Source organism: Antechinus flavipes, chromosome 6, assembly GCF_016432865.1.
Source record: "Antechinus flavipes isolate AdamAnt ecotype Samford, QLD, Australia chromosome 6, AdamAnt_v2, whole genome shotgun sequence".
NCBI classification, from domain to species: domain Eukaryota; kingdom Metazoa; phylum Chordata; class Mammalia; order Dasyuromorphia; family Dasyuridae; genus Antechinus; species Antechinus flavipes.
In genome coordinates, this window is record NC_067403.1 from 195,521,826 (window position 1) to 195,538,216 (window position 16,391).

The following is a 16,391-nucleotide window of genomic DNA, read 5'->3' on the forward strand; positions in this document are numbered from 1 at the left end:
CCATGAATTAATACTGGAATAACAAGATGGAGGAGAATACATGTGGCTGCACAAGAGAGAGTCAGTATTCAAAGAGAGAATCTGATTTTCTTTTGAAAAGAAAAAAAATCTTTCTGATTTTCACACTCATGAAATTGCATTTTATACATGATCTTCATTTTATCCTGTCATAACCATGAAAGAGATTAGCAAAAGCAGATTTGAGTCCCAATATTAAGTCTACTTAAGGTCACAATACCTCGCCCCCAGTTTCCTCATTTGCAAATGGAAATAGTATACAAATATCACTTTACTCTCTTATGAAACAGAGCATGGAGATAGCAGACTGGCCTTGGAACTGGGAAGACCTGAGTTCAGGTCCTGGCTCTTACCTGTAACAAGTTAACTGTAGTCAAGTCACTTAACACATTAGTGTGCCTCAAGAAACTCTCTAAGAATACAAATTGTGGGTATATTGTTATTCTGGAACATTAGAGGGAATTTTCATGGAAGGAGCTCCTTCATCCACAAAATAAATGATCTGGATATCTCTTCCTACCTCCAAAAAACAAACAAACAAAAAACTAAATCTAACAGAGTTATTGTAAGAAAAGTGATTTGTAAATTGTAAAGTACTACATCAATCCATAACTTTATCACCAGGAACCTGCGATGTTTCAGGTGCTTAGACCCAAAAATACAAAGTCAGAAATTAAATAGTCCTTGGTCTCAAAAAGCTTACATTCTATGAGAGGTAACTGCATGTTCACATATGAGTCAATAAAGCATTTATATACAAAATGAATACATTATGATCTGAGAGAAGAGTACGAACAACTGACAGAATCAGGAAAGGTTTCCCATTCCCGTGTCTTCTTCTTTCCACTTCTGATCAAGAGTAGAATATACTTCACCAAATGATGTATTTTTGAAGGATGAAGATCTCACTTGAATGCCCATATTCTAGCCTTTTTCAGACTAGTTTTGGCTGCATCCCTGCATAACCTTGCCACAATACTCTGTGAAATGCTGCCCCTAAAGTCCTCCTTTGTTGCCTCATTGTGAAATGGAGGTGACTTGAAGGCTTCTTCAAGAGGACAAGCTTTATAGATCTCACCAAATGAATTCACTATCAAAGGAGGACCTGGCTCAATATAGACCACAAGTCTGATCACAGCATCTCATGAAGACTGACCCTTAAGCTGTGGTGGAGCTACATGCAGCCTGTCTTGGTGCAAAAAGTGTTCACCCTGATAAAAAAAAAAAATCATCATTCCTGTAAGAATTGAAATGTATGCTAGACCAAGACACTGTGCTAGGCCAGAAGAATATATATATATAATTGTGAATTGTTATTAATAATAATGGTTGCTTAAGATCCTAAGATTTAGAACTGAAAAAGACTTTTAAGAAGGTCATTTAGTTCAGCTCCCTTAATTTTACAGAAGAAACTATCATGTGATGTGTTCAGACTTAGAAAACTTGTTCTAACATTGTCCTATAAACCATATGATTTTAAATCTCAAACTCCCACTTAGTACTGAAAGATTCAGTGACAACAAAAATAATATTAACTCTCATTTTATATAACATGCTAAAAGTGCCTTCATTACAACAAAGATGTCAAATGAGCAAGTATTATTACCCTATTTTAGATACATGATGAAGTGGTGATAAAGTCAATTACAAAAATTTATCTAACTGCATTATATTCAAAATATCAATGTGTCAAGTATAAAAAAAATTTTACAAGTGTAAAAAATCCAGCAACTTGGGTTCTGATAATCATTTAGACCCTGGAATATTTACCACCTTTTAAAATTTTATTTAATATTTTTTATTTTTCCCAGTTACATTTAAAACAAAATTTTCATATTTGTTTTTAAACTTTCGAGTTCTAGATTCTCTAGAGTGAGTCGGACTATTAGTCAACTAACTCCACCATCTTTTATATCCTAGATTCTTATCCAGGAATATGACTTATTCAGTTTCAAGCATGGCCCTCATACTTCCTCCTTCCTCTGTCTTCTCTTCATTTGATTGCATTTTTCAGTCTTCATTTATTATCATAATTTTAACATGTAGTTTAGATGAGATTAATAAATATCAATATTTACATGTAATATAGGCCACATAGTCCATTTAATCTTCAGATTCAGACATCTAAAACCAGAAATACCTTTTAGGTTAGAGTCCAGCTCCCTTCTTTTCAGTGCCCTCGTTGAAAGATAGCATCAGAATAGAAAGCTACCCTGAAGATTATTGTCTAGTAAGTGACCTCACATTTCATGAAATGTGAACTGGACAAAGGCAATTAACAGTGATTATAAAGTGTTTTAAAAAAACTTCAATGATTTTCATGGTCATACTTACATGAGCACTTAGGATCCAAGGATCATTCATTCCCCTTAGGAGTCAGCATCTTTATTCTCCTGAAGTCTCAGAGTGTCACTCTAAGTTCTATTCATATCTCTTTTCTGAAAATCTCAGCAATGTAATGGGGTATTGAATAAAATGCCCCCAAAGCTAATGCCATAACAGGGCAACTCTTGACTATTCCGAATTTACCCTCTACAGTAGCACAGAAACAGATTCTCTCAGCTGCAATTATTTCTCTCACTCTCTCAGTTCCTGTCTTTTTCTTGACATTTCAAAAATTCTATTCATAGTGCTGCATCCAGTGATTACATTTGCCCAAAGGCAGATGAAATTGTAACAGGATGTTGGCAAAGGGGCCAGAATTCCCCATTGCCGCCATTAAAAAATTTTTTGTTAACTTTATTTAGTATTTTATTTTTGCCAGTTGATGTAAAAACAATTTTAAGATTTGTTTTTAAAACTTAGAGTTCCAGATTCTTTCCCTTCCTCCATCTCTATCCTTCCTCATTGAGAAAGCAAGCAATTCAATATAGGTTATATATGTGTAGTCATGCAAAACATTTTTATGACATGTGAAAAAAACATAAACCAGGAAAAAAATCAAACCCAACCTTAAGAAAAATAATTTTTTTAAAAAGCATGTCTCAATCTGTATTCAGACACTATCAGTTCTTTCTCTGGGTTTGTAGCATTTTTTAATCATAATTCCTTCAAAGTTGTCATGGTTTATTTATTGCTGAGAATAGCAATTCACAGTTGATCATCTTATGATATTATTATTACTTTGTACATAAAACATATCATTTTGCATCAGCTTATAGAAATCTTTCCAGGTTCTTAAGAGTGCATTGCTCATCATTTCTTACAGCACAATAGCATTCCATCATAATTCCATACCACAGTTTGTTCAGCCAGAATTCTTTGCCTCCAGAAAAAAGCTGTTGTAAATATCTTTGTACATATAGATCCTTTTCCTTTTTTTTCTTTCTCTTTTGGAACACAGGATGGTAAGTTAAAAGGTATGCATGGTTGTATAGCCTTTTGAACATAGTTCCAAATTGCTCTCTAAAATGGTTAAATCAATTTATAACTCTACCCACAATGCATTAATGTCTAATTTCTCCCACGTCCTCTCTTATATTTGTCATTTTCCTTTTCTGTCCTATTAGCCAATTAATGTATCGTTATACATATATATAATATAAAGGTATGAGGTAGTACCTCACTAATCGATAGTGAGTTAGACCATTTCTTTATATGATTATAGATAGTTTTGATTACTTCATTTGAAAAGTGTTCATATGTTTTGATCATTTATCAATTGGGGAATGACTCTTATTTTCATAAATTTGATTCATTTTCCCATATGTTTGAGAAATTAGCATTACTTCCATATGCACAAATTAATACATAGCTTATGATAGAATCAAAGACTTTGGGGCCTGGAAGAGACCTTCAATGGCACCGCATCCAATCCTTTAGAGCCTCAGAGAGGCTAAGTACCATACCTAAGGTCATATATTCAGCAGATAGCAAGTCAGGGACTCAATACCAAATCTCTCAATTCCAAGTCCAATATTATTTTTTTTTTACTATAATGTCTCTATAATTGTCTATTTCCCTGTGTTCTTGGGGAAAAAAAAAGATGTATTAATCAATCACAGTTACTTGTTATGGGATAGAATACTCTAGTGGACAAAACGATTAGAAATTGCTTTTTAAAAAATAGAAAAGTTGATCAGGAAAACAGCTTAGATATATAGTAGATAGGAATGGAAATGCTATGAACTCTTCCATAAAACAGAATGAATAGCAGAGTGGATTAAAAACAAAATCCTACAATATGTTATTTACAAGAAACACATTTGACACAGAGAGACACATACAGAGAAAAGATAAAAGGCTGGAACGTAATTTATTATGCTTCAGCTGAAGTAAAAAAAAAAAAAAAGGCAGGGATGGCAAATTCTGATTCCAGATAAAGCAAAAGTAAAAATAGATCTTATTAAAAGAGCTAAGAAGGGAAAGTACATCTTGATAAAGGGCACCATAAATAATGAAGTGGTAATCACCAATGTATGTACCAAGTGGTAGAGCAGCCAAATTCCTTGAGAAAATTTTAAACCAGTTACAGGAAGAAATAGACAGCAGAACTATACTAGCAGAGGACCTCAACCTTTCCCTCACAGAATCAGACAAGTTTAACCACAAAGTAAATAAGAAAGAAATTAGAGGGGTTAATAGAATCCTGGAAAAACTAGATATGATAGACCTCTAGAGAAAATTGAATAGGGACAAAAAGAAATACACCTTTCTCTTGGCAGTACATGGCACCTACACAAAAATTGACCATGTATTAGGGCATAAAAATCTCACAATCAAATGCAGAAAGGCAGAAATAGTAAATGCTTCCTTTTCAGACTGCAATGCAATAAAAATTATATTCAATTAAGGGACAAGGAAAGATAGACTAACAACCAAGTGGAAATTAAATAATTCTAAAAAATGAGTGGGTCAAACAACAAATCACAGAAACAATATATAATTTCATCCAAGAAAATGGCAATAATGAGACAACATACCAAAACTTATGGGATCCAGCCAAAGCAATTCTTAGGGGAAATTTTTTATCTCTAAATAGTTACATGAATAGAAGAGAAAATAGGAGCCAATGAATTGGGCATGCAACTAAAAAAAATAGAAAAAGAACAAATTACAAGTTTCCAATTAAATACCAAATTAGAAATTCTGAAACTCAAAGGAGAGATTAATAAAAATGGAAACTAAGAAAACTATTGAACTAATAAATAAAAGAATTGATTTTATGAAAACACCAGCAAAATAGATAAATTTTTGGTTAATTTGATTAGAAAAAGGAAAGGAATAAAACTTAATCACCAGGATCAAAAATGAAAAAAGTGAACTTACCACTAATTAAATTAAAGTAATAATTAAAAGCTATTTTGCCCAACTGTATAGCATATAACTGACAATCTAACTGAAATGGATGAATATTGACAAAAATAAATTGTTCAGATAAACAGAAGGGAAAATAAATTACTTATATACTAGTGGAAAGAATCAAGAGTTGAGCATTGATCTTGATGACAGAAGAATTTTAGTCCTATATCACCAACTGTCTTTTGAATATCTCAAACTGGATAGCCCATAATCATCTCAAACTTACTGTCTAAAAAATCAACTCAATATCTCTCTTCACCTCACTCCCCAAAAAACCTAATATCTTTCCTATTCTGAATTTCTCTATTATTATCCAGGATAACTACCATTCTCCCAATCACATAGGCTCACAATTATATCACCCTTGATGCCCTGGCTATATCCACCCCATATAATCAATCTATGGTCAAATCTCATATACTTCTAGTATTTACTTCTAGTATACTTCCCCCTCTTTCCACCCACATAGCCTCCAACCTGCTGTGGGCCATTCATTAGACTACTGTAATAACTTTCCAGTTATTCAAAACTCTTCACCACTCCAATCTATCTTCCATGTAACTGCCAAGGTATTTTTCTAAGTATAGGATTAATCATGTCATTCCCCTCCTCAGTTATCTCCAGTGGAAACTTTTTTATCTTCAGGATCAAATATTAAATCCTCTACTTGGTTTTTAAAGCTCCTCAAAAAGTGATCCCTTCCTAATTTTTTCAGTCTTCTTATACTTTATTATCTTCCATGTAACCTTCAGTGAGGAATACTGACTTCTTGTTGTTTAAGTTAAGTTCACAAGCATTTATTAAGTGCTTATTTTGTAGGTTTTTAAATATATATAATATAATAAATACATATAAATACTTTGTTTATGATTGCCAAATTAGAGCCACTATGGAGTAGATAATACAGGAGAGGATCTGAGTTTGAATTCTATCCAACACAGTAGTTATGTTATCCTGGACAAGTCATTTAATTCCTTTGTGCCTTAGATAACTTCCTAGAATCTATAAGTCAATATGGTTGTAATCTGATATATATATATATATATATATATATATATATATATATATATATATATATATGTATATTACAGATTTTTTCCCATTTGTATGCCAAGAGAATGTGGTAAATAAAACACCAAATATATTTCTTCCTTCTTTTTTCAGGTTGCTTGCCCAAATTCATGATGAACTACTATTTGAAGTGGAGGACTCACAAATTCCTGAATTTGCAGGTGACCTTAAATGTTACAGCTACGTCTCTTTTTAAAAATGTTATTTTCTCCCAAATGCATACAAAATAATTTTAATATTCATTTTTAATGTTGTTAAAAATTTTCTCTTTTATTCTTTCCCCTCTCTTCTCCCTGAGGTGTTAAGCAATTTGATATAGATTATACATGAGCAATCTTGCAAAACATATTTTCATATTCATCATATTATGAAAGAAAACAGACTAAAAAAAGCAAAGAAAGTAAAAAAATAGTATAATTTGATCTGCATTCAGAAGCCAGCAATTCTTTCCTTGGAGGTAGATAGTATTTTTTAACATGGGTTGTTTGGAATTATCTTTGATCATATATTGCTGACAAGATCTAAGTCATTCACAGTTGACCATCATACAATGTTGCTTTTATTGTATACAGTTTTCTTTGGTTCTACTCAATTAACTTTGCATCATTTCTTGTAAGTATTTCCAAGGTTTTGTACAACCATCCTGCTCATAATTTTTTTTTATTTTATAACTTTTTTATTTACAGGATATATGCATGGGTGATTTTTCAGCATTGACAGTTGCAAAACCTTTTGTTCCAACTTTTCCTCTCCTTCCTCTCACCCCCTCCCCTAGATGGCAGGTTGACCAATACATGTTAAATATGTTAAAGTAGAAGTTAAGTACAATATATGTATACATATCCAAACCGTTATTTTGCTGTACAAAAAGAATTGGACTTTGAAATAGTGAACAATTAGCCTGTGAAGGAAATCAAAAATGCCGGTGAACAAAAATATAGGGATTGGGAATTTTATGTAGTGGTTCATAGTCATCTCCCAGAGTTCTTTCGCTGGATGTAGCTGGTTCAGTTCATTACTGCTCTATTGAAAATGATTTGGTTCATCTCATTGCTGAAGAGGGCACGTCCATCAGATTTGATCAACATATAGTATTGTTGTTAAAGTATATAATGATCTCCTGGTCCTGCTCATTTCACTCAGCATCAGTTCATGTAAGTCTCTCCGGGCCTTTCTGAAATCATCCTGCTGGTCATTTCTTATAGAATGATAATATTCCATAACATTCATATACCACAATTTATTCAGCCATTCTCCAATTGATGGGCATCCACTCAGTTTCCAGTTTCTAGCCATTACAAAGAGGGCTGCCACAAACATTTTGGCACATACAGTCCCTTTCCCTTCTTTAGTATCTCTTTGGGGTATAAGCCCAGAAGTAACACTGCTGGATCAAAGAGTATGCACAGTTTGATAACTTTTTGAGTATAGTTCCAAATCACTCTTCAGAATAGCTGGATGTATTCACAATTCCACCAACAATGTATCAGTGTCCCAGTTTTCCTCATCCCCTCCAACATTCGTCATTATCTTTCCCTGTCATTCTAGCCAATCTGACAGGTGTGTAGTGGTATCTCAGAGTTGTCTTAATTTGCATTTCTCTGATTAATAATGACTTAGAGCACCTTTTCATATGGCTAGAAATAGTTTCAATTTCTTCATCTGAGAATTATCTGTTCATATCCTTTGACCATTCATCAATTGGAGAATGGCTTGATTTCTTATAGATTGGAGTCAATTCTCTATATATTTTAGAAATGAGGCCTTTATCAGAACCTTTGACTGTAAAAATATTTTCCCAGTTTATTGCTTCCCTTCTAATCTTGTCTATATTAGTTTTGTTTGTACAAAAACTTTTCAATTTGATATAATCAAAATTTTCTATTTTGTGATCAGTAATCTCTAGTTCTTCTTTGCTCATAAATTCCTTCCTCTTTCACAAGTCTGAGAGATAAACTATCCTATGTTTTTCTAATTTATTTATAATCTCATTCTTTATGCCTAGGTCATGAACCCATTTTGACCTTATCCTGGTGTATGGTATTAAGTGTGGGTCAATGCCTAGTTTCTGTCATACTAATTTCCTATTTTCCCAGCAATTTTTGCCTAACAGTGAGTTCTTATCCCAAAAGCTGGGGTCTTTGGGTTTGTCAAACACTAGATTATTAAAGTTATTGACTGTTTTGTCCTTTGAACCTAATCTATTCCACTGATCAACTAGTCTGTTTCTTAGCCAATACCAAATGGTTTTGGTAACCACTGCTTTGTAATATGATTTTAGATCTGGTACAGCTAGGCTACCTTCATTTGATTTTTTTTCATTAATTCCCTTGAAATTCTTGACCTTTTGTTTTTCCATATGAACTTTGTTGTTATTTTTTCTAGGTCATTAAAATAATTTTTTGGGAGTCTGATTGGTACAGCGCTAAATAAATAGATTAGTTTAGGTTGTATTGTCATCTTTATTATATTTGCTTGCCCTATCCAAGCTGCTCATAATTTCTTATAGTAAAATACTATTCTATCATAAACCACAACCTGTTCTAGCTACTTCTCTTTTATGAAAAAGTTTAATGTGATTTATAAGTAAATAAAAACCTATAGTCATCTAATACTAAAGGTAAAAGGAAAGTTACAGTTCATCTAAGTCAACTTTTTTATTTTTCTAATGGGAACATGAGGCTAGAAATGGAACTCTGACAATAGAATCCCAAAGTCGTTGAATCAGAGAATGTGAGAACCAGATAGAATCTTTGAATAGATGATCTTAGGATTAGGTTGGAAGGGATCTCAGGGCCATCTAGTCCCACCCCTTCATTTGACTTGGAGGAGACTGCTGAGAGATCAGAGCTAGTTCTCATCTAAACTATGAAATCAGCTATTTCTCTTCAATGTCTGCTCTCCATCCATACCACCTCTTGCCTCAGACTTGCAGTCCAATTACTCCTATGCTCCCACCTCTCCCAGGCTTGAAGTGATTAATGTAGTATGTCCACAGGCCCATTATGTCTCAGCCCCAAGAATGGTGTTAGGGACTAAATATGTTCTCCTCTCCTTTCCCCTCCTCAAAAAAGAGCAGCAAAGAAATAATCACTAATGGAAAAATGTCACATCAGTAATAGGGGAAATATTTTAGGGAAAAGGTAAACCTTTCTGATATTCTTCAATCATACCACATAGTAGCTTCTACTCCACCAATGTATGAGACAGACCACATCTTACATTTAATTAAGAGAGTCATTGAGTAACTCTTCATCCCTTATGGGCAAACATGGTTAGCAGATACCATGACTTGTAGGACTTGGATCTTTACCTACAAAAATTAAATCAAAAGTTTTTCAAGTTATTACCTAAATTACAATCAGAAAGAACCTTTTTTTCCATCTCTTAACAAGACAGTCAGTGACATGTCCCAGTATAAAGCAAAAGCATAACTACAGACAGGATGTCCCACATTCTGATATGTCGAGTGGATTTTAACCATCTCTCTCCCCACAGATCTTTGCCTTCTATGAAGAGATCACTTAGCACTTAAGAGACCAAGCTTCTAATTTGCCTTTTGATATTTCCTCAATGTATCACATTAGGGAAAGTGATTCTGAACTTCCATTCTCTCCTCTATAAAATGAAAGATTAGATTGGAGGATCTCTGAAGGTCTCTTTCAAATATAATCTAAAAATCGAAGTCATGTTTCCTTTAAAAACCTGAGATCCCTCAACTGTAAAATAGGATAATAATAGTAGTTATGTTACTTCTCTATGTTGTAAGGAAAGCACTTGGCAGATATTTAAATGTTCGATCAAAGTGTGAGCTTTTGCTACTATAAATGTGAATTATGTAAAAACAGACCCCAGCCCTGATGACAGAAGATCAAAAGACATATGAGCACACTGTCATAAACGTGAAGGATAATGGGCTTAGAATTTTATGTGCCCCTACCAACTTGGTGGAGTGTTAATAGTGGTCTCCAGAGCCAGTCACCAAAATCTAACCCCAAGAGTTCCCATGTAGATGTTCCATTGGGTACCACTTTTCAAGAATGTGGTAGAAGAAGTTCTGTCCAGATAGAAGTTGAACTGGATGACTTTGAAGTCCCATCTAACTGTATGATTCCAAATTGGAGAGAACCCTGACCTGTGAGCCCAGGAGGCCTGAATTTGAAAAGCAGCTTTTATACTAAACTACTGTGTAACCTCTGAGAAGATCCTTCGATTATCAGGTTTTCAGTTTATTCCTCTGTTGATCACAAGTCTTGAACTAGAAAATTCTGACCTGAGTGCTTCTCACATCAGAGTTATCTTATACTCCCCCACTCCCTCATAGCTCACATCCAAAAAGTTGTCAGGTTGTATTGATTCTATTGCCCAGCATCCCTTGCATTTGATCTATCTTGTCTACTCCTTTTGCCATCACCCTAGTTCAGGTTTTTTATCATTTTCCCCTTGGATTATTTTAATTGCTTTCTAACTTCTAATTTAATTTTAATTTTCAGTTTCGTATTCTCAACCTTTCTACACCTCCCCCCCATCCAGTGAGAAAGCAAGAAATATGATATCCATTATACAGTCATCCAAAATATATTTTTGCATATTAGTTAATGTTCCCCCCAAAAAAATCAAGAAATAAAAGGGGAAAATATGTTTTAATCTGCACTATGAATCCATAAGTTTTCTATCTGAATTTAAATAACATTTTATAGCATGAGTTCTTTGGAATTGTGGAAATGTGCTGATGAGAGGTACTAAGTCTCACTTTTGATCACCTTTACAATATTACTATTGCTTTGTAGATTATTCTCCTGGTTCTGTTTACTTCATTTTGTACCAGTTCTTAAAGGTCTTCCCAGGTTTTTCTGAAACCATGCCCTTCATCATTTCTTACAGCATAAAAGTATTCCACCATATCATAACACTTTCTCTATTAGTCTCCCTGACTCCAGAATTTCCCTTGTCTTCCAATCTGCCCTTGATATTATTGCCAGATTGGTCTCCCTAGTGCACAGATGTCATCATGTCACTTAATTTAAAACTCTTCAGTACCTACCAAATGAGGATCAGACTCCTAAGCCAGGAGGATATGCCATAATGATGATCTTTCCAGCATTTCATACATAAACTGAACAATGGGCAAACTGGAACTATACCCAAACAGGGTTCATACCTTCCTGCCTTAGCAACTTTGCTTCCTGTAATATTCCACATCTGTAGGCTACAGTGGAGTGAAAATGAGGACTGAGTCTGGAATCCAAGAACCTACTTTTAAATTCTATGTCAACTATTTAGATGAGTGGGTAACCTGAGAGAGATTGCTTAACCCCTCTAGGACTCTAGGACCTTCATAGGTGCTATTATTATTATTTCCAGAGTTAAGTGACCTGCCCAGGGTCACATGGCTAAATCTAAAACTGCATTTGAACTGAGGAAGAAGAGTCCAGGACCAGCATTCTATCTACTGCACCAGCTAGCTGCTTCATTTTCCTCAGCTATTCACATGAGAAAGTTGGATTCCATGATCTTTCCCTCCTAGTGCTAACGCATGACTTAAATGATATCTTTTCTGTGAAATTCTTCTAATCCTCACAGCTAGGAGTGATTTTTCCACACCAAATCTCTCATCTCTCTTATACTTTTCTCATGTACATACTTTATATTATAGTTATCTGCATATGTTTTACTTGCATGAATTATATTCCTTTTCTTTCTCTCTAAAGCAAAATATCCATTGTATCAGGGTCTGTGTCTTGATCATATTTTTTCCAGCATCAAACAAAAGGCCTTGCAAATAATAGATTCTGAAAAAGTTTTATTGAATGAATGAAGCAAGAATGAACAAATGTGACCTTCTGGCACACTCACGGACTCCTTGTACCTCATTAAAAGATTGTGAGGTCAGGAATTCCTTAGGAGGCAGACCTTCATCTTCTAAATGTAGAGACTCCCATACTGAGGGATTTTGAACCTTGCCCCTTATAAAATATTTCCTTTTATCATATAAATAATCTACTTTTAGGAGTACAGACTATATTCCTGGACAGCCTATGTCTGACCAGAGTAATCTATAGATTATGTTATATGTTATGTTATAACATAACAAAGTGTTGGGTGCCAGGACCACCCCCTGCACCTGAGCACAAGCCCGTAGAACAGGCTGTCCTCTGTTTGTGTTCTTGGAGAGAACCTCAGGCTGGACCATACTGGAACAAGCTGGCAGCCAGCCCATTCACAAGCATTGTTACTTAATCTGGAAGTGGTACCTGCTTCTAGTATCCATTTCTGTGGCCCTGAAAGGCCTTTCTTTCAGCAGGCTATGATATTATCTCCCAAGGAGCTAAGCCCAAATTTATAAACTCAAAACTGACCTGGCAGTCAAATGCTACCTTTCACTGGTTCATGAAGAATTTCCCTTAAACATTATGGGCAGTTATTCTGTTTTGATTTTCTTCTCAGTAACTTAAAGCCCTGAGATACAAATGAAATTAGCCTCTTTCCTACATAGCCATTATCCTCCAATCTATTTTACTTTGTCAGTCTCATTTCAATGTTGCCATGATAATGAGAATATTAATTCCCCACTTCCTCAGAATCCAGAACCTGGGCTTGATTCTGATCCCCTGTAAAACTGGTTTATTGAAGCCATCCATGCATTTATCCACAGAATGAGATAGTCCATCACAAGGAATCCAAACCTGGTTTCACTTAGGAGGACACATGCCTCAGTTTAGCCCAGTTGATTTTTATATGGATCTTATAAAGGCTTAGCTGATGGCTGCCATCCCAACAAGGCTGCTCTGAGCCAAGGGCCAGAGAGGGAGACCCTGGGACAATTCAGCACTTATTGGGCCCTTGCATCTCCCCTTGAACCTACCTGCAGCTCCAGTCACAAAAGATAACTATATCAGAGCTAGAAAAAGCCTCAGAACATAGAAACTCAGGGCTGGAAGGGACCTTGGACAGAGAATGTTGGACCTAAAAGGGACCTTTGATCACAAACCTCCAGAGCTTAGAGGGACCACAGAAACCACCTCATCTGGTCACCTAATTTTACAAATGAAAAGCCCAAGACCCACACTGGAGACGTCCAGGTGCTGACAGAGCCTGTACTAGAAGCCCATCCTCCACTCCCATCTCAATGTTCTTTCTATCACACCAAATAGAGTTCGATTATTCGTAGGTATAAAGCCAGCCTTGGGGCAGAGGGGATTGTGACCACTTTGGAGAGGTTCAGGCTAAGGCACAAGAGCCTACCTTTCCAGCATGCTTGCATTTCAAGTGGACCGTGGCTATAGCCACTGCTGTGTCCTCTCCTTGCCTATTGACAGAGCTAACTGGGGCCAGAGTCCCGGTCCTGCCTTCAGCCTTTTGCAACTTTTCTTTGCAACTCAGCTTCCTTCTCTTTAAAACAGAGAGAATAACACATGTATCAGCCCACAGGGCACTTTGCCACAACATGGCATATGGAGTGTTGGCTTTGGAGTCAGGGGACCCAGGCTCTACTCCGTACTGTCTGGGTGACTTTGATCAAGTCATCACTTTTCTGGGGACCTGTTCTCTTCTCTGTCAAATGGAAAAATGAGATTCTATGGACTCTCAGTGAAGCTCACCGTGTGTGTTTTAACATAATAAAATGGGATCCACCATCACCTCAAGGAGTGCTTCAGATTGGATTGTGGCCAGTTGGTGAATTGATTGCTCTGAGAAAGTAAACAGCAACAGTTCGGGCAGAAAAATTAAATTGCTTGGGCCCTCTTTTGCCCTTTAACCGAGTGAGATGCAGCAGGCTTCCCCAGGAGGGGCTGGTCTTTAAGGAAGCAGACTAGAATTCCAATCAGCCTTTGGAAAAGGCTCTCATGAGCTCTTTTCTTCTCCTGGGCTGTATCAGCCCATCACATGCAGTCTGCTGTCCGTCATTTCTGCCTTCACAATGAGCTTCCCCTGCCACCACCAGCTCCCTGGGGCAGTCCATCGGGCCTCTCTAAAATGCAGCTCTGCCCTGTCATCCCCCCTACTCAGTACGCTTCTGCGGATCCCCTTGCACCCAGGATCAATGATCTCTTTGACTTTTAAAGGCCTCTTGAACCTCCCCAGTCTTGCTTGCCTCATGTACACTGCTCCAGTGTCAACAGCCTCCTCGCGCTTCCTCACCTAAAGCAGTTGATCTCCCACCCCAGACACTGCTGCTGGATAGACTTGCATGAAATAATAGAGAAATGAGCAGAACCAAGAGAATGTCGTGTACAGTGACAGAAATATTGCTAGGTGACATAGCAGATAGAGCATTGGCTCTATCAGGAAGACCTGAGCTCAAAGGCAGCCTCAGATTCTTGATGCTTAATAGCTGTGTGACCCTGGGCAAATCACTTAACCCCAATTGCCTTGCCACCACCAAAAACCTTTGAGTCTCCTGTGTCAGAGTTTACCATCTAGCACTTGCTCATCCCCAGGCCGCCTGCTCAGACAGCCAATAGGGGAATATTGCCAAAACAAGAAGAGGTTAGAGGCAGTGGGAGGGAGGAACCCCTCTGTCCTAGTGCTTCCCAGGAACTTCTGAAATAAAGCAATGTTTACAAATGATTTCAGTGATGCTTTTACATACCCTCACAGTCAGTTCCTACAAGCTTCCTCCCTGCTGTAGAACATTCTCCTGTAAATCAACATCCCCCCCCCAAAAAAAAAAAAAAAAAAACACGCGCAAGTCAAAAAAGCAATGGGGGAAAATGGATTAGGCACCTGCTAGGAGGTGAGAAACCCTCCCTTCAAATCTTATCTTACCAGCTGTGGGACCCAGACAGGACACTTAATCTCTCCCTCCTCAGTACAGTAAGGGGTTGGACTTGATGCTCTGTGGGACCTCTCCAGGTCTAACCTAAGACTCTGTGATTCTCTGATCATGTTTGATCATGGCGGTCTCATATCTTAGAGGAAATGCCTTGCACAAGTCATTGAAACTCCATGAGCTATCATTTCTTCACCTGAACAATGAGGAGTTGGATCAGATGCCTCACAGCTTCCTTCCTTCCTTCCTGATCCTTTCAGTTCTATCAGTTCTCTGAAGCCACTTCAATGATCAGAGTACCAGACTTTAAAAATCCATATTAACATCTTCTGGTTTTATGTCACTATCACTTCTGTTTATATTCCTCCCTTTCCCCATCCCATTAGCTATCCCGTCTAACAAGAAAAAAAAATTTTTAAGAGGGAAAAAAGAGCAGTTTCACAAAACTAACCAACACATTGATTAAGTCTGACAGCATATGCAATAACACAAATCCTAGTCTCCTGATTCTGCAAAAGAAGGGAATGAGTTCTATTTTCTCATCTCCTCTCTTGTGCTCAACTTGATTATTACAATTACAGCAGTCAGTTTCTTTTTTTTTTCCTTTTCATTTACATTTTAATGGACATCGTGTTAGTCTTTATCCTGATTCTTCTAAAGTTCACTGTACATTCTTTCATATAAATTTTCACTGAGTTTCTCTGAATTCTTGGTGTTGGTTATTTCTTTTGGCCAAATAATATTCTATTACATCCGCATTATACATTGCACATCCATATTACAGTTTTTTCAGCTATTTCCCAATTGTTAGTAAGCTCACATTCTGCCGCCACTACTAAAAAATACTGCTATAAATCTTGTCACATATTTGGCATCTTTTGCTCTGGCTTTGACTTCCTTGGAGTATATGCCTAATAATGATGTCCCTGGGTCAAGGAATGAACAGTTTTAAGTATTTCTTTTAGACTAATTCTAAACTGCATTGTAGAATGGTAGACCAATTCACAGCTCGCACCAACATTCATATTTATGTCATTTTTGCTAATCAAAAGGGTATGAGGTCAAAACTTATAGTTGTTTTCGTTTATGTATCTTTTTAGTAGTGATTTAGAGCATTCTTTCACTATGATCTAGATAGCTTGTAGCTTTTTTCCATTTTTCTTTATTAAAGCTTTTTATTTTTCAAAACATACATGGATAAATCTTCGATATTAACCCTCACAAAACC

At 36.3% G+C, this 16,391-nt stretch overlaps 1 protein-coding gene across 1 annotated transcript in view; it reads left to right on the forward strand.

Annotated features, from left to right (window-relative positions):
- POLN (DNA polymerase nu) overlaps positions 1-16,391 on the forward strand; it is a 331,195-nt gene that overhangs the window by 296,642 nt on the left and 18,162 nt on the right. The window contains exon 23 of the mRNA XM_051966741.1: positions 6,484-6,551. Coding sequence (XP_051822701.1) covers positions 6,484-6,551 — 68 coding nt within the window. The remainder of the gene's footprint in view (positions 1-6,483; positions 6,552-16,391) is intronic.